Genomic DNA, 18,952 nt, shown 5'->3' on the forward strand with positions numbered 1-18,952 from the left:
GAGTCTACGGAGCAGCCGCAGACCGCCCTCCCCCCGGCGGAGACTACGGAGCGGCCGCAGACCGCCCTCCCCCCGGCGGAGACTACGGAGCGGCCGCAGACCGCCCTCCCCCCGGCGGAGTCCACGGAGCAGCCGCAGACCGCCCTCCCCCCGGCGGAGACTACGGAGCAGCCGCAGACCGCCCTCCCGCCGGCGGAGGCTACGGAGCGGCCGCAGACCGCCTTCCCCCCGGCGGAGGCTACGGAGCAGCCGCAGACCGCCCTCCCGCCGGCGGAGGCTACGGAGCAGCCGCAGACCGCCCTCCCGCCGGCGGAGGCTACGGAGCAGCCGCAGACCGCCTTCCCCCCGGCGGAGGCTACGGAGCAGCCGCAGACCGCCCTCCCCCGGCGGAGGCTACGGAGCAGCCGCAGACCGCCCTCCCCCCGGCGGAGGCTACGGAGCAGCCGCAGACCGCCCTCCCCCCGGCGGAGGCTATGGAGCAGCCGCAGACCGCCCTCCCGCCGGCGGAGGCTACGGAGCGGCCGCAGACCGCCTTCCCCCCGGCGGAGGCTACGGAGCAGCCGCAGACCGCCCTCCTCCGGGCGGAGCGGCGTCGGCGGACACTCGCATGCAGCGACGGCGCGCGAGACGCCGCGACGGCCGCTCGGTGGCCCGTGGTGTGTAATGACGTCGGCTTGCAGGTGACGGCAGGCGGGGCTGATGAGGTGCGACTTCCACGTTACTCAATCACCGCCAACAGTTATAGACACGGGTGGAAGGACTTCGGATCGCGGCTACGAACGAGCTGGCGATCAAAAGCCGTCTCCACGTAACACAAACAAGCGCACGGATAAGTATGTATATTTCTGGTATGGCTTACAGTGAACAATACGTGCGAGCCCGCAACCCGAGTAAGCACCAACTGCACTCGAAAAGACAGCATCAAGAACAGAAAGAACGTTTCAAAACTGTACGGAACACCGCTGATAACTGGTGGTCTTTGATACATGGTGGACCCCGCTAGGCGTTATAATGATATTCATCAATTGGGTCTTGCCCACGTTCCCTCCAGAACTACACCCAGCGCAAGCATTCAAACGTTTTCAAAAGCTCCGCCAATACTGCAATCAAGCTAAAAACAAAACACAAGACAATCACACCAACCACGCTATGCTTACTTGTCCTATACACACTCACGCGGGGACTCATTCGGTGGCCATCGGGCGTTCCGGGCGAGAAGAATCTGACGCGATCCTCGGTGGAACTCGTGCAAACCGGAGCTGACCAGTCCACTGAACTCTACCGATATTGGCGCGCCGCTGGCCGCACCCCATAGTCTCCGTGAATAAACACAAACACCGACGCGCGGCGAGCGAGCGCACCAGTCGCTGAAAGCACTTCCTGCTGTCGACGCAAGCGCAGAAGACCGACCCAAGGTCGACCCGAACTCGCCACGCAGCAGCCGACTTAGTAGTACACACGTATAGATTCGTTCAAAAATTGACATAAATGACATAGAGAAGACAGACCACCTCAGATTTCGCATCACTTACGAAAATATTCCCTCCGCTGTCGTCAGATGTTACCACTCCGCCATTTCCCCTATCACGAGACGACAAGCCGACGTGAGGCATATGGAGGCTCAGCGCACAGCAACACATTCAGGATACTGGCTTCACTCACAACTCCCACTCCACTGGCGTTCACCTCCCCGCACCCACTCGCGCAGCTGGCGCCGAACCTCGCCCGCGCGCACACGCACACACACCTTCCAGCGACGGCGGGGAGCGTCCCCCGCCTCCTCTCCGGCCGTCGACGTCGTGTTGACCTTGCGGCTGTTGGCCGGGGCGTCGGCGCGGCAGGCGTGGCCGTTAGACGCTCTGGTAGCCGCGCTGGCGGGCGCGCCGGCGGCCAATCACGTACGCGATCAGGATGGCGACCACCAGCAGGGCGAGCGCGACGCCGACCGCGATCGGCACGATGTCCGAGGCGGCGCGGTGGTCGGCCGAGCACACCAGCGCTGTGGCACGGGGAGAACGCGGTCAGCATCGCCGTGGCAGCTGGAGGGGCACCGGTGGGGTTACCGATAGCGCGGCGCAGGGTGCCAGGCTGGTGAACACAGCCAGGCGGGGTAGCGGGAGGCGCAGTACTGCGACACGCTACCCGCATCCCAGCGGTCGCTGGATACAGAGTGGGGATGCGCTTAACTAACTGTAGGCTCAATGCTTCACTTTTTGGGCGATGTGTGCGAAAGCGTGCGAAAGCCCAAATAATGCTGTAATTGCAATGTCACCTGCACCCTTAAGTCAAGACAGTCTTACAGGTTCGAGTCCCAAAGTCCGATAAACGTGCAATTTTCAGTTGGGTCCGATAACGGTAATTTTCAACAACCACGCAGCGCAAATTAATGATGAAATTTCCGCCGGAATAACACCAGCATTACATGACAAGTTCAGTGCCACCGCCCTTCACAACCGACTAATTCTCCCGCAGCAATTCAACGAGCACAGCATCAACAGCAGAGCACAACAGCGGCAGGCACGCATGACTGGACACAGTGTCGGAGCGAGGGCGAGGTTCACTCGGGTCAGACGTGCCGGCGCCGTCAGCACTCACCAGCCGCAGCTGCGCATCGCCCGACCGCCGACCAGAGACGAGCACAAAAACAGCACCCCACACGACCCAGTTGTCACTACCCAAGCCGACACGTTGGCGGATAATCGCCTTCAGTCGCGTGTTACTGGGAGCTCGCGCATGCTCGCGTTCAGTCGTGCGGTATTGGGAGCTCGCACAGTTCGGATGCGCTCAGCGTTCGGGCGTGGTCTTGCCCAGAGACTGTCGAGAGGATGAGGCGGCTACAGAGGCTCGGGAGGATGGGGAGACAGACGGTTAGTGAGGTTGCCGGCGATACAGACGTTTTAGAGCGGGAGGAGAGGAAGGGGGGGGGAGGGGGGACGAGAGGGAATGCAGAGAAAGGCGGCGGAAACCTTGCGGTGCCATGGACGCATTTGCAGGCGTCCGCCACGCGGCGCGACGCCACGACCGGTGACTGGTGCCCGAAGTGATCGTGTGACAACCGGTTCGGCGGAGGCCAGCCAGTCACGGGTCAGGGTCAGGGCCGCCGCCGTCCGGGCCAGCCCGATGGCACCGCCACGATGGGCACGTTCCCACCGCACCGTCGGGATGGCATGGCAGAGACATCAGAGTACCACGGCCAGCTGGCGGCCAACGGAGGCGATCGGAAGCATCGGAGACGGTATGTATTACGATTTTGACCGACCTCACGCCGCTGCTCCGCACCGGGGGTGCGGTTAATAGGCGTGTGGGCCGGCGCGGTCAGCCGCTCTGAAGACCGCGCCGTCGGCCGGAGCGGCGACCGGAGACGTCAGCGCGCGTCACGGCGCCCCGGCCGGCCCGGCTCTCCGGCCGGCACCACCCCGGACCGTAAACAGACGGCCGGCCGGCCTTGGTCGGCGCGCCGCTCCGCCGGCGGTCCGGCGCAGCCTGCAGACCCTCAGACCTGGCTCGGTCCAGGCCGGCCTGGTCCGCAGCGGCCAGACGCACCGCAGACGCTCCGTCCCGGCGAAGAGCGCCGCCCGGCCGTCCGGTCAGGCCCGGCCGTCCGGTCGGAGCGGGCGCTGGTGGCGAACGAGGCGGGCAGGCAGAGAGGCGGAGCCACCAGCTGGCCGAGGACATGAGGACACAAGGCCACAAGGACACGAGGACACGAGGACACGCTGCTGTCCCCCTACCGACGCGGGGATATGACCGGAGAGCCCTAAAAAATATCCACCCACTAGAGCGCGCGGTCCGGCTCGGTAAGGCACGGCGGTCAGGGTGAGGGTGGAGGCTTCCTCATGGACCAATCACCAGGACCAAGCCGCATCCAAAATAGTAACGAGTAGTGATACGAAGGGAATGCACCCGTTTACTTTGGTTTCTCACTTCAGCATTGCCTTTTTATTCATGTTGCAAACATCATCCCATTTAGCCTTCCAAGCCCCCAATTCTCTCCAGCTCATTCCACCGTGTCAAAAATTCTGCAAATGAGATATAAATATTTTGACAAAGATGGTGCGAATCTTTCATCTGCCCAGCATAATCTACCAACTCTGGCACACTGACCTTCACGGCACCTTGAGCCCCCGCGCGCACATCATCTCGGGCCCGAGGCGATTGAAGACAGGAGGACCCAATTACTAAGCCAGAGAAGCGCGGCTGCCGAACCATCACCACCGTCCGACGACACAGACCTTTTGTCAGAGAGGCCCCGTACCTCCGCCCCGCACCCCGGTACCCCTCGCCAGACTCCCGTCACGAGCGCCTGCAGCAGCGCGGCGCCGCCGCCCCAGCCCAGCTGAGGCGTGGCCGTCCAGCCGCGGCCGACCCTCCAGCGCCGTACCGCAGCGCCAGCCGGCTCATGTGTCGGGCCGTGACGGCCGCCGCTGCACCGCCCCGGTCAGCTGGCCACCCGGTTACGCCACACTTGGCGGCCGGCCAGGGACTCACGGCGACTCGGCCACGCCGCGCGAGCGATGCTGCCGCCGCCGCCGTCGCGGCACAGCGCGGCCCCAGTGGCCGCACCGCCGGACGGGAGGGGAAGAAGCAGTGCGGCGACTAATGCGCGCTCACAGCCGTTCAGCATTTACAGCCGTCCGTATTTACTGCGCGCTCACCGCGAACGTGGGCCGTTCAACTCCTTGCAAGTGCTGATGACCGAAATCCATATTTCCGTGTCATCTGGCGGACGCCGAGATGAGCGCGTGTGCAGTTGTGGTTCTGACGCGCATCTGTCATGCCGCATACACGCACACCCTCCGCCACGACGCTCAGGACGGCTTGCGCCAATACGTCTTATATCGAGCGCGCTGGGATCACTCCAGCCTTAGAAGACTGCGGAAGAGCAACAGACCTCCAGGCCCTTCCACTGCCGCCTTCGTGCGAGCCACTCACGCGTGGAGAACTTGGTGGTGTTGTCGTGCCGGAACGCCTCCAGCTGGGTGTCGATGAGCACCAGCTGGGCCGAGATGTCCTCGTCGCTGGCGAGCAGCTGGAAGGGCTGCCGGCTGAGGCAGCGGTAGCTCGAGTTGGCAGACAGCTCGATCGGCTCCGAGAAGTTGACGCGCAGACTCAGCTCCGCTGCGGGGAGAGCGGCCACAGGTCAGCCACCTAGGTCACGCCAAGGGACAACGAGACAAGTCAGATGGCGAGGTGACGTGAGGAGACACAGGGACGTATCAGAGGGTGAGGTGGCGCCAAGAGGTACAGGTGCATGTCAGAGGGTGAGGTGACACCAAGAAGCGCAGGGATATGTCAGATGGCGAGGTCACGCCGAAAGACACAGGGACATGTCAGAGGGTGACGTGGCGCCAAGAGGCACAGGGATATGTCAGAGGGTGAGGTGACACCAAGAGGCACAGGGATATGTCAGAGGGTGAGGTGACGCTAAGAGGCACAGGGATATGTCAGAGGGTGAAGTGACACTAAGAGGCACAAGGAAAGGACAAAGAGTGAGGTGACACCAAGAGGCACAGGGATATGTCAGAGGGTGAGGTGACACCAAGAGGCACAGGGATATGTCAGAGGGGTGAGGTGACACCAAGAGCCACAGGGATATGTCAGAGGGTGAGGTGACACCAAGAGGCACAGGGATATGTCAGAAGGTGAAGTGACGCCAAGAGGCACAGGGATATGTCAGAAGGTGAAGTGACGCCAAGAGGCACAGGGAAAGGTCAGAGGGTGAAGTGACGCCACGAGGCACAGGGAAATGTCAAAGGGTGGGATTGCACCAAGAGACACAGGAACAGGCCAGAGTAATAAGGCGAGGTGGCATAAAGAGGCACGGGAACATGACCGTGTGCTAAGTGACGCCAGGGCGCGCTGCCACAGGTCGGCGGCCAGCGTGACAAGGAGGCGACGCCAGCGACGCCAGCGGCGGGCAGACATTGGCGATGGCGCAATGCGGTTATCTAAACACAGCGCATGCGGTTGACATGCCGGGCGCAATGCAAACAGGCGCTGCAGGAAATGGTAACGACCAGGCCCCAATTCCGGCCTTGGCCCGAGGAGGATTACACCACACTAGCGCTGCCATATTCATGTCAAATCGCAATTAAACACAAAAATGTGTTGTGATAGCCAGTGGCTCCCACAATATGTAATATTCAATTTCATGCCCCCACAGGTCTTGCGTCGCCAGCCGTAAGCTGGCGACGCAAATGGTGGCGACGTTCGTGTTCTGCCTTCGAACTCAGAGCGGAAAACAGCAACTCCGACCACGCCGGATGCCACAGCGCGTGCCGCTCCGTCGCCGAACTCAGAGCGGAAAACAGCAACTCCGACCACGCCGGATGCCACAGCGCGTGCCGTTCTGTGGCCGGGCGGCTGTTGGGCCGCACACCGACGGCTGTGCCGCTGGTCTGATCCGGCATGAACGCGGCGCGTGGACGCCCCGGCTCTCCGGGAGATCCCAGCGCGCTGTACAGTGCAGACCCCGGCGGCCGCGGCGGCATCCCCAAAATGACCCGGCATGTGTAGCCTGCGCTCATCACTTGGTGACAATCACTCGGTGGTGTTGACGACACGTTCTTAGTTCTACACGGTGAAGACTGGCAAGACTGGGTCACTTTGTGGTGGCGACGACAGTCACCACCATTTAGCGACATTCTCGGCGATCGCTCGCAACTGCTTGATGATGGTGAACTGTTCGCATTACTTGCAGAAATCGGATTTTGCTGCATGTATACAACTCGCCAATTAAATAATATTGTTATGGGCGCAATGCGACTACCGCACCCGCCGCACCCCACAACCACAGCTGACAACGACAGTCACCCTGCCAAAGTGGTGGCGACGACACATTCTTGGGTCCACGCGGAGACGACAGGCACGCTGCAGTGGTGACCGTCGTCACCACGAGCACACCTGGCCGAGGTGGTCACCATATCCTCACACATCACCGCCTTGACGCACCACCTTCCGCAGAATAGCGAAGCGAACTTTAAGAAATATGAAAAACATGACTCCCGACACGTCTGCCACACAGGTCTGGCATTAGTTGCAACGCATCCCGCTTCGGTCCCTTTCATGACACAAGTATAATTGGAACAATGCAACAAATCACGCGTCTTCGCCACTTCCTTTATCATCAATGACGGCAATGCAAGATAAGAGTACAAAGTGTTCATCAAATAGTGGAGCGCCGTATCATTTTGTAAAGCACCGTGCCATATCGTATGGCATCAGATAGTCCCATCCGCTTACTGATGACCCTTTGCAAACTGATAAGTACTGGGCCTTTGCAGAGCATTTGCTCCCTTACAGGGTCTCCACCACGGATGCGCCGCCACAGGGCAGTGGGACGGTGTCCGAACAGCAAGTGGAACGGAAAAAAGTCGAGCGACAAAAAGCCGACGGGAATAAAAGTGGATTGGGCAAAAAGTCAGGACAAAAAGTGTAAAGGAATACAACATAAAAACTCGACATGGAATAAAAGCACACCGGGGAACCAAGGTCTGGGTTTGTGGAAAGTAATGGGAAACAGGAACTAGGCTAGAAACTACGCTAGGCGTTTATGAATGAACCAGTGGGAACCAATAAACGAAATTTGTACTTGCGGGCGAACCGGTGCGAACCAGGCACCAGGGAGCTGCGTTTGCAAAACAACCAATCGGTTCCAGGGACCAGGAAACTGGGCTTCATAAATAAGAGCTGAAACTGAGGATCTAAAATCTCATTTTCACAAGGGGAAAATGGGAGCCAGAAACCGACCTTGGGACCAGGCACGTGTGACGTCTCTGCCCAGCACCAGGGCTAGCGAAAAAGCGCTTTTTGCAGCGGGCGCCATCACTGAGCGCCGCCTCTTGCCGCGGGCGCCTTTGTTGCTCGCGACCGTGCCACAAAATGGCTACGGAGGGAATTTCGATGGGCGTTGGTTGAGACTGGCCAGCTTCTCCCAGCAGCCCACTCGTCAAGACAAATGGCGAACAATTCAGCGAGTAGCAATGACACAGCCTTTAGTTGTGTAAACCGTCGATTGTAGCGCTCAACAGAAGAAAAAAAAACGTCAGGACCCATCTTGAGACTGACAGATCATTTGAGCAACGGAACAAATGTTGAAAACTTGGAGCAGCCCAAACCAGCACAACTTGACCCAATCCATTAGTGCGTGTCCTGCTCGCTTAAATTACAGAGCCGGAGTACGTCGTCTCACAGCACACCGCTGATGCCCAAACAAACACCGCAACGGAGACTGGAGATAGCTACGTCAACGGGGACAAATCAGCACAGAACTGTAAACATTGAGCCAACTGTTTGACACTCAAGAGAGCGGCTTTTTCTGGAAAGCCACCCGATCCTGGTGCGGCGGCTGCGCCAGTTCCGCTGTTCAGCGTACAGTGGTGGTGATCCTCTCACCGCATCCCACCGCTTACGGCAGCCAGCCCGTCCCGGCGGCCGCTGACAGGACAGTCCTCAGCTGCGTCACCAGCCCGGCCGGCGGCCGCTGGCAGGACAGTCCTCAGCTGCGTCACCAGTCCGGCCCGTCGGCCGCTGGCAGGACAGTCCTCAGCTGCGTCACCAGCCCGTCCCGGCGGCCGCTGGCAGGACAGTCCTCAGCTGCGTCACCTGCCCAGCCCGGCGGCCGCTGGCAGGACAGTCCTCAGCTGCGTCACCAGCCCGGCCCGGCGGCCGCTGGCAGGACAGTCCTCAGCTGCGTCACCAGTCCGTCGCTCACGACCGGAGCACGTGCCGACACGTGACGTCACACCGGCTGGGGGAGGGGGTACTTTGAACCGGCCGGCCGGCCAGCCGAACGCTAACAAAGGCGACAGTTGTTTTTAGAAGCCAAACGTGTCGAGTTAGGCTGATGTTCGAGGGGACCAATGCAAGCACCAGTAGATCATTCAAAAGCTTCGTTCAACAAACCAGTGAAAACAACAGGACAAGGCAAGCGAAACAAAGATTGTGACACTTAGCACGAGAACTACTTAAATGAAGCCCGGTGGATCGTTTACAGTGGTCAATATACCTTCTTTCACGGTTGATTCCCTGATACGCTATCTGGCAGCACTCCTCCCATTCCACGGACGTCCGCCTTGCCCGGATCCAACATTTCCACCGAACAATCGTGGCACAGGCCGCCCGGCCTCTTAACAATAGGGCGCACGGAGGACCCTTGACAACAGCTGCAGTCTGGGCACGCTCCGCCTGACGCCGCACTTCGGTGCCGGTGCCCCTCAGTCCCGGCCGGCACCGCGGGCAGTGCCAGAGGCACGTGCAGCGTGACAGTCAGAAATGGGTATCTGCTGATTGAGATGGGCAGCTTCTGAACGATGGAGGCAGAGCACCATGAAAACAAAGCGTTACGTAATTGTGGCAAAACGTCGCGAAACGACATAAACGTAACGTGGTTGAATGAAACATGCTAACGTAACCTTTCCTGAGGGCTCGGTCAAGGCCGAACGGAGAGCGCTGGGGAGTCGGGTCTGAGCCGCGCCGCCGGCCAACCAGCCGGAGTCGGCCGGAGCGGGCTCGCTCCGGCGGTGCGAGATTGGCCGGGGTAACTCCGTCACCCTCCCCAGATAACGTGTCGACTGGCACACTGGTCCAGCGAGGTAAACAGAAGCCTGGAGCGGGCTGCTCGGGCCGCCAACAGCAGCTGACCGCACGCCGGCACTCGGCGGCGAGAGCGCCGAGGCGCGGCCCAATACCACCAGCGGATCGCAATCCCTCTGACGCAAACCGCCAGCCTTCGCCGCAATCGTCGCGAGTGGCCCCGGCGGGCGAGCCGAGCAGGATCGCGTCCCGACTGGTCAGCTGGCTGCCAGCTGCCGACTGCGGGTTACGACAGCCAGCAGCGGCTGACGACAGCTGACATGACAGCAGCGACCAGCCGCTCCCATCCACCCCCACAGAGAACGGCGAAGTGTTACACCAGGCCCCGGGCCGGTCAGCATCGCACACTCGCTCCCTGCAGATGATATCTGCCACCCGTGCACAAGCTGATCTGGTACACGTGCGCACACAATGTGTGTGCGCGTGTAATCCATATGACCTCCCGACGCAACCAACGCGCCAGTGACCGCGGTTATCGGCGAGTACTCGTGCACCACAGGGAGGGGGAGGCGGACCGACATTGTTCTGTGGCCCGGGCCCGCGTGGCTTCGGTCGGCTCGCGTCCATGCGCTCTCGTCCAGCAGTGGCCTGCAGTGTGGCGCCCGCGGCTGTGCTCGCGCCCAAGCGCTCCCGTCCAGCAGTGGACTGCGGTGTGGCGCCCGCAGCTGTGCTCGCGCCCATACGCTCCCGTCCAGCAGTGGCCTGCGCTGCGGCGCCGGCGGCTGTGACGGGGCTTCCCCACCCCTCCCCCTCCGGGCCTGACTCACCGGCCCGCTCCGCACATCACAGCGGGGTTGGGATGACTTCGCTGGAGGCCGCCGCGGCCGTGACCGGCGGACGGGCGCGCGCCCGCGTCCGGCCGGGCACGTTCGGACCAGCTCCGACCGGTCGCGTCGCTCTCGGGGCGGGGCGCCGCCAGCGCCGGCCACAGCACACGCCTGCTCCCACCTCGTGACCAGGCGCCGGCGCCGACCGCAGTGCACTGCCACTGCCGGAAGCGGTCTCATGCCGGTCGCCGCAGCACGCCGGCTGTCCTGCGCGCCTCGCCTGCCCTGCACCACTCGTGTCACCCCTGACCGGGGTTGACCTCATCCCACGGCGACGACTCTGCACCCGGCCCGGCCGATCCCCACCGCGTTTTTCAGTCTAGCGATAGTGGAAGATATTGGGATTACGCGTCGAGCTGTTTGGCTGACCGGGGTGGCGCCGGCGGTTGGCAACGTCGCACGTTTACCGTCGCTAAGCCGGGCTGGCTGCTCCGACGGCAGCCAGCCATGAAAATCAATACATCGCGGCGCGAGATCAATACATGCAGGCGGCCTCACGTAGACTGCGCAGAGGGCAGGATGCACAGATACTATCCAAAGTACCCGGCTATGCGACATTCCACGCCACTTCCTTGCATAGCTGCCAAAGCCGTAGCCTCGACAGTGCGCATGTTGGTTCTGCCTCTTTGGACAGGCGAGCCAAACCATCAGCACGCAGTGCGGAATGCTCCCATTAAGCCCCAGAGGGAGGACGCGAGTCGAGCCGGCGGCGGCGGCGCGCGGTGCGGCCGGCGCGTGGGCGTCCCAGCCGGACCGGTCCCGTGACGCCAGCTCCGGGAACCCAAGCCTGCCCAGGCTCGGCCGGCTGGCCGGCTCCGGCGCCGCCGCGTATCAGCGGCGGCGACCGCAGGGCCGCCGGCCGGCCGGCCGCACCAGCCGCCGGCCCGTCACCGCGCGCCCTCCGCCGAGGACGGCCGGCCGCGTGACTGGCACAGCGCGTGACCCGCCCGTCCGTCCGCCGACAGGGGGGCGCCCCCGGCGCGGCTCAGCTGACCGGGGTCGGGGTCAAGGTCGGCGGCTCGGCCCCGCCCCAGGGCGGTGCCCGCTCCACCGCACCAATGTCTTGGCGGGAGCGGGCCTTCTCCTGCTGGGCGAGGCGTGTGAGAGGCAGCGGTCTGCCTCTCACCAGAGCCGGATCGGTGCTGTGATGCAATGAAGCGCGGTTCACTGCACTGCTTCGGGTGCATATGCGCAACTTCTGGCGGAAAGGAAGCAGACAGAGCCGCCTGCAAATTTCTCACATCCCATGACTGGTTGTTTCTAAAATTCTACAGGATACAGCCGGACCAGTTCTGGAAACATCCGACGGCACCTGCACACGGCACACATCCACCAATGATCGGGCTTCCCAAAGCAGATGATCCAAATCCATCCCCACCGTTAGGCCGCAGATCACTGGCTCTCTAAGGGCTCAAGTAAAGGTCGAACTACAAAGGCTTTCAGCCGTCTCGCGACCCGTCCACGTGCCGTGCCGCCAGCATGCAGGAGCGATAGGCGGCCCCCGCCACAGAATACTGCACCCGGCCGGTGCCCAGCCGCGTTACACAACGGTCGCCGGGAGCTAGCGGCCGCGAGAGGGGAAGGGGATCAGACGGCCGCCAGATCTCAGCAACAGTCGGCACGATCCGGGGCCTCTCCCACGGCAAACCCCGCACTGATCGGCCGCTCCCCGGCCATGTGAGCCGCCATCAATGTGAAGTGCAAACAAACCGCCACCTGATGCCCCCCCCCCCCCCAAATGTGATAAGTTCCTTAACAAACTAGACACGTCGCTAACATACATAAAGCGAACACAATGGAGGGTTTTAGGAAAATCGCTCATGAATTGGTAAGCAAGTTATTACCCACGGAATCAGTCCAGGCGCACCCTACGAACAGTCTTGCTGCATCCGATCCCAGGCCATTACAGGCGCGCCTTACGGAGTCCTGCATTCAATCCTTGACTTTAAAAGGCACATTTAACGGACAAACCAGCCTTCAATCCTGCACTATTACAAAACACGGCAACCAATGACGCGGAAGTCAGAAACAATCGTGGCTTACAAACTTGCTGGTTTTGAAGCATTGGGCACAATCTGGGTTGCGACATTTTAGAGTGCAATGTCCACACTGAAATACGCCCGGGGCAGGCAGAACGGCTGGACTTTAGCGCAGCAAGGCACAACCAGCAAAACCTACCACCGACAAAGGCAAGTGCACCTCGGTTCTAACTACCCTGGCAACACAGTTCTACTACTCCGTTCGCCAATGACGTCACCAAAGACTTCCGACCCGCGTCCTTATCGCGGTCGATCCGTCTGCACCGTGGCTCCGCCGTCGGCACCCTCCTCACCCGGCACCAGCAGGGCTGCCGTCCCGGGCCGGGCCGCGGCCGGCCGGCCTCCAGACGCACACCCGGCACCGCACCGGACGCTCCCATCACAGCCAATCGGAGGCGGCCGGCCCGGCCTGTCGCCGCGGGGCGAGCTCTCGCTCGTGCCGCGCCGGCAGCCGGCGCTGGGCCGGGACGCGCCAGCTCACTGGGACGGGCCGAGCTGGCAACAGCCACCGCCCTGCTCGCTGGAACGCGCTCCCTCCAACCGGCCTTACTCTGTGCGTCTGCAGCTCCGCTTCTTAACACAGTCATCCGTCGGCAATCTCGTCGGCCAATTCTGAGTTATTCATCAGCGTGACAGCTGGAGTCCTATACATTATATCTACACGTAAAATTAAGACACGATTCAATGCTCTCGTTGTCTATCGGTGTTTCAGTGCGCACCGACCGATATGGCCAATTTGCGTCCACGAAAAATGTTGGAACCCTGACGTCAGTCAGAGTCCGTCCGGCCGTGCTTACGTCGCGCAACGACCCCGGCTCAGGGAAGTTGGGCGGCGCTGGCCCGAGCCTCTGATGGGACCAACGGCCTTTGAGCCCCGGTCCGCTGAGCTGACGCCGGTCGCGGTCTCCGTACGCGCAGCCCACCTCAGCTGCCGACCCGCCTGGCGGTCAGGACGTCCACCGTCGGCCGCACAATCTTGCCTCAACCCCGAACGGAACACAGCCCGCCTCACTCACTCGGCCACGCCACCGGGCTGCGGTCGGCGTTCGCCACCCTGCTCAGCCCTCTGCCCGCAGTCGCTGTCCTCCCTACCCCCACCCACCGAGCCGCCCAGACCCACACCGTCCCCGGCAGCACTCACGCTTGTCGTCGGCGTGGTCGGGGAAGTTGGCGTCAGTCATGGCCAGCCGGGCCGTGATGGCCTCCACCATGTAGTGGCCGCTGGTGGCGTTCTCGACGAACGTCACGCGGAACCAGTTGGCGTCATCGCCAGAGTCGGGCCAGCTGATCTGGATGTACTCAGCGCCGTCGCACGAGCCCGTCGCGCTGGCGTTGATCGGCACGTCCAGGAACGCCGTCAGCGTCTGGAAAGGGGACGGGAGGGACGGGTCATGACCTGGCACTCGACCGGACTAGGTCGCGCTCGGCAAGGGCAGCATGCGCCCGAGGCCCGCTGGCCAGGCGCTGGTCGCTTCTAATTTGAATCACTGCATTCTTATAGGACGATTTGAAGCGTAATACAGCGACCAGGCTTAGCATAACGACTACATTGCAACAAAGCGACGTAAGCGCACCCCGTCTCGACCGACTCTCCTTGTGGCTGACCCATGAGACGAGATGCCAACCAGCCTGCGAACAAAGGCCGACCCGGGTCTCGCAGACCAGGACTGGCTGCAGACACCCACCTGGTTGGTTGACGCCAGGTACGGGACCTTCATCTGGATGGCCATCTTGGCCAGGATGCAGATCTGGCTGTTAGTGTCGTCCGACACGCTCCAGTGACCCTGGGTGGGATCCAGCGGCTTGGGCGGCGCCGGCGTCGTGGTGGTGGTCGTGCTGGCGCTGGTGGTGGTCTTCGCGGTGGTGGTGGTGGTCTTCGCAGTGGTGGTGGTGGTCTTTGCAGTGGTGGTGGTGGTGCTGGTGGTGGTGGTGGTGGTGGTGTCTGGAGCCCTTGTGTTGGTGGATGGCTCGGTTACAGCAGCTGTGGTCGCGTCAGCTGCGGGACTGGGCACGGCGACGGCATTGCCAGCGGGTGCTGCTACGCCTGCCTTTGGGTTGATCAGTGTTGAATCTTGTGAGCACACAGGAGAATCTGAAACAAAGTACTCAAATAGAAGGCAATACAAACTGTTGGCAGCACCAATCTCAGCAGCTTGGTCATTTGTGTTTGTATTTATTTTTCAAAATATAGATGAAATCCAGTAGCACTACACAACTTATTTTGCTGCTGGAAATTCATAGGCAATCATGTTTGACTGGCATGACCTCAACCTAGTTCACATGATGAAGCATTGAGATAATGAATGATTTGTCTCAGCACTAGCTTATCATATTGTTAGCCTGAAAAGAATAAGGTGGAGTGAGATTCCAAAGGTGGGTGGGCCAGACTAAGCCCCAATTTAATGGAAGGTCTATCATGTCCATCACTAGGAAGGCAAAAACCTCAATTTTTCACAAAAAGACTGAATGAGTCATGTCAAATCACATGGGTCACATGAGAAGCCTTATATCATATCAGGTGAGAAGGCATCATATACCCCACAGCTCACCATCGGGCATGAGAAAAGCCTCTATCCTAACATGAGGATTGTATTTATATTTGCCATTTTGTGCTGTAGTTCTACAAGGAATGCAACATTTCTTTACAGATAAAGGCACACACATTATATTTATATTATATGATATGTATATATATATATATATATATATATATACATATATATACATACATACATACATACACACACACACACACATATATATATATATATATATATATATATATATATATATATATACACTGCCTTCCTTACTTTGGTGAGAAAATCCCTGAAACCTGTCTTCAGCAGCCTTTTAGAACCACAAGGATACCAAGCAGTGTGAATTGCAGACTGCCAGCAAATGCATGAGGAAGTGCAAGCATCACACACAAGCATGCTAGCCCTAAAAACTAACTTTTGCCACAAGTTCAAAAATTGAACAAATACCATATGACAAGGGACAGGAGTGATATAAGCTGCTGTCCCTATACTAGACACTTGTGTTCTTGAAGTACTTATTAAGTCATGGAGATTGTCACCATGATTATTAAATTACCAGCATATCATAATTCTTGCAATCTTGAATTTAATTTGCTTGTTGGCCTGGCAGAGGCAAGCTCAAAGTAAAAAATCCACAATTAAAAGGCTTTAGGGAGCATCCTATTATGATCATACAGTTTTTGTAACTAGTGGAACCCAGCCTTCTGCTCCCTGTGATGTGGCCAGAACTTAATTAAATTCAAACTTATAATGGTCGCCCATGCTAAAAACATGCACTCTGGGCTGCACTGCGGTCAGTAAGACCTGGCATTCAGTATCACGGGCCAAAGTCAATCCTTTGGGCCCCTGACAATAAAATTCTTCCATTGTTTGTCATTTGTTGGAGTTTTCAGTTGCTCTTGTACTGATTTTATGTGACTGAATTCTGAATCATTATGATATACTCAAGAGAGTTGACCTATTCTGGTGCCATGAACATAGGGTAGCTGCAAGGTGATGGTGTCCTAAATATGCCAACTCTGCACTATGATTTCTTGCCTATTTAACCAGGTACAGAACAACACACTAGTACAGACACGTCCAATATGTGGCTCAGTGCTTCATTTTTTCCACTGACATTCAGCTACAGCCAAATACCTAGTGCTCCCAATATAGTGTCATGTTTCTTAAGAAAGTGCTAAATGAAGAGATGACTAGTGCTGAATCATGTCATTACTAGGCCCATACTGCCTGGAAAGGATACTTGCTATGCTTGAAATGTACAGCAATGCCTGACATCTTATAGAAGGAATAACCCTGAATTAGAAATGCCTTCCTGTCTCCCAGACTACCAAAATTCTTGTTGTGCTGAACATGTCTAGTATAGCAGTAACATCTCAGCAAAAATTCAGAGCATCCATACCATACCATACCATACATCCAAGGGCCCAAGTTGTACAAATGGTTGCTTCCAATTTGAACATTTAGAGAAGTAATGTTTCCAGGAACTATAATGATGGTTATGTAAGCTCATGCTAAAATGCCCCAAATATTACAGCATATTTTGAAAATTCAGCAAAGCTGGCATGGCGCAACCTTGGCAAAAGTCATCTCACAGTTGCAAACATTAGACAGCATCAGGCTGAAAAAATATAGGTTATGCTTATTATTTAGGTGCAGCTCCCACCAATTTCCATGCATAAGGGGCCAATGATTCAGGAAATAGTGAAATTGGGAAGGCAACTAGAGTAAAAAATACTTTGAAACCATCTTTAACACAAACAAATAATCTGAAAACTTGGTGCCATTTGCCCTTGCCCATGTATGGTGCACACAATTATGAGATGGATGAAAAGAGGATGAAATTTTTGCATGCCGAGTTATGCACACCAATGTCGCGCAAACGTCTGATTATCGTTTTTCACTGGCCTGACCCGCCGCAAGGGCTGCTTAATCCTTACGCATTACCATACAGTAATATGGTTGCATCATCCCCAAATAGAATACCGACTAAATACTCACAGAAAGTTGCGAGGAGGCAAAACGCCAACACGGCCGTAGACATGGCCGACATCCTAGGATTCTTCTGACGGCTTCTTAAACGTATCGTTCTTCCAATGACCACGTCGACGCCAATTGCAACGTCGACAGTGAACGCCACAAGCTGTCGTAAGTGTGGCCGGGGCCAACTGTCAAAATTCTGATCACACACACGCCACACACACGCCGAACAACGTCAAAAATGCAACTGAGAGACGAAAACGCGCCCCCACCGTCAATGGTGCGCCTCACGAATGCCTTCGTTTTGTTTTGTCAGCTTTTGCGTATCACGACGCAGCACAGACAAGCGGGCTCCAACTCCCAACGCAATCCAACCATCAATCAGCAATGAATTAATGCAGCCTTGCATTCAGTTTTGTACAGCTGGCTGGTAGAAAGTAGGCATGATGTTGGGAAATCATACACAAATTTGCTTTGGAAAATGCTAATTGACCTGTTTTTTTGGATGCGATGTATCGTTTTACGCTAATTTTATCATACTTTTATTATGTCTTTACACAAAAACTGAGGTTAGATTTACCAGTACCACACCTATATAAGCTGATGCACCAAATTCATTGGTAAAAAACGCTCTAAAAATACTCAGATGTTTCGAAAATTGCAAGTAATTTTTTTCCCGGTGTTCAACAATGCAATTTGGTAACAATCGACTTTTGATTGCTTACCTGTGAGAAAAATGTATTTTCCCGCTTCCATTTATGCGTTGCTATTGCCTCGCAATTGGCAGCGATGGTCGGAATTGCCGCCATTTCGATATTTACAAACGGACAATTTGAGTGTGTCGTGCGCGTTGAAAAGCAAGGGGTAAGGTTTGGAAAGTTGTATTTGGGTGGTTCAGATAACGTGCAATTCAACCGCAGATTTTTAGCCGCTGGCGTTGCTCTTACGTCCCATGTATTTTAGATTTGGTGATGCGTCTCAGATGACCTTACTTCGTTCAGATGGTTTGGTTTACCTACCCTCTTGTTTGGACTTATTTTCGACATCTTTGGATCCTAGATAGATCTGGACATTAGCCAGTCAGCCTGAAGGCTGTGGTAGCTGAATTCGAAATCAATTTGTGCCCAGTGTGGTTGAAAAATACTTTGCTTTGGATGCATATGATTGCAACACTTAGAGCTTCTTCACTTGTCCCATTCAAAGCATCCCATTTATGATGTGTAAGCACTTTGAATAAAAGAAAGCATCCATCACTAGTCATAACACACTGAAAAAGTAAGTTATGGATGCCCATTTAACATTGGAGGGCTGAACTCCCTGCTGTTGTATGTTTGACTCAGGTCTTGTCAATGTGTGCCAAATTTGTGCATTGGTAGACAAATGTGTTTAGCATCATGAAATTTTCAATGACGATGGACAGATGCACAGAAATTACCCCTGCAAGATCATATCTCTGTGATGCAATGGCTCTGTTTGATGAGTTAACATTGACCATGTTCCAAATGCTGAGTGTAGGTTTGCAATGTATGTGCTCTAAATCTGCTGCTGCAATATCTGCTATTTCAGATATGTACAGTCAACCTAACCATGCTTGACCATACTTTATGGTGATCAAGAATTATGAATGGCCACTTGGCCTGTCTGTCCCAGTCTCTTCAAGCCCCAGTCCGGTAACCAGTCTTGCTCTAACCAGTAACCAGTCTTGCTCAGTAATGAGTCCTAGCTCCAGGTCTTGTTAGTTTCCATTGGTGTACTCTTGTCACTGCTCGGTTATGTCTTATCTGGAACTCCTATTCTGACAGTGACAGATATACCTCCATAAACAGTTTATAAAATATCATCATGTCTCTTGTGCAGTGACAGTACTACACCCGGCGTCCTGGTCCGTATTCAGCATATTCAGCGTCCTGGTCCATATTCAGACAGGAATACACACACACACACTACTGGTCCGTATTTAGACAATACTACA

General features: G+C 57.0%; 1 protein-coding gene across 1 annotated transcript; it reads right to left on the reverse strand.

The window, feature by feature from the left end:
• Positions 1-824: 824 nt before the first annotated feature.
• Positions 825-17,349, reverse strand: LOC119109452 (lysosome-associated membrane glycoprotein 1). Its single transcript, XM_037233073.1, has 5 exons — positions 17,002-17,349; positions 14,146-14,552; positions 13,602-13,824; positions 4,933-5,118; positions 825-1,999 (listed from the first exon to the last, which is right to left on the reverse strand). Exons 1-5 carry the CDS (start codon positions 17,051-17,053, stop codon positions 1,851-1,853), a joined length of 1,017 nt encoding a protein of 338 aa, XP_037088968.1. The 5' UTR covers positions 17,054-17,349; the 3' UTR covers positions 825-1,850.
• Positions 17,350-18,952: the final 1,603 nt, after the last annotated feature.

The sequence above is a fragment of the Pollicipes pollicipes genome, unplaced genomic scaffold (assembly GCF_011947565.3).
Source record: "Pollicipes pollicipes isolate AB1234 unplaced genomic scaffold, Ppol_2.1 Scaffold_7231;HRSCAF=8579_pilon_pilon_pilon, whole genome shotgun sequence".
Lineage (NCBI taxonomy): Eukaryota > Metazoa > Arthropoda > Thecostraca > Pollicipedomorpha > Pollicipedidae > Pollicipes > Pollicipes pollicipes.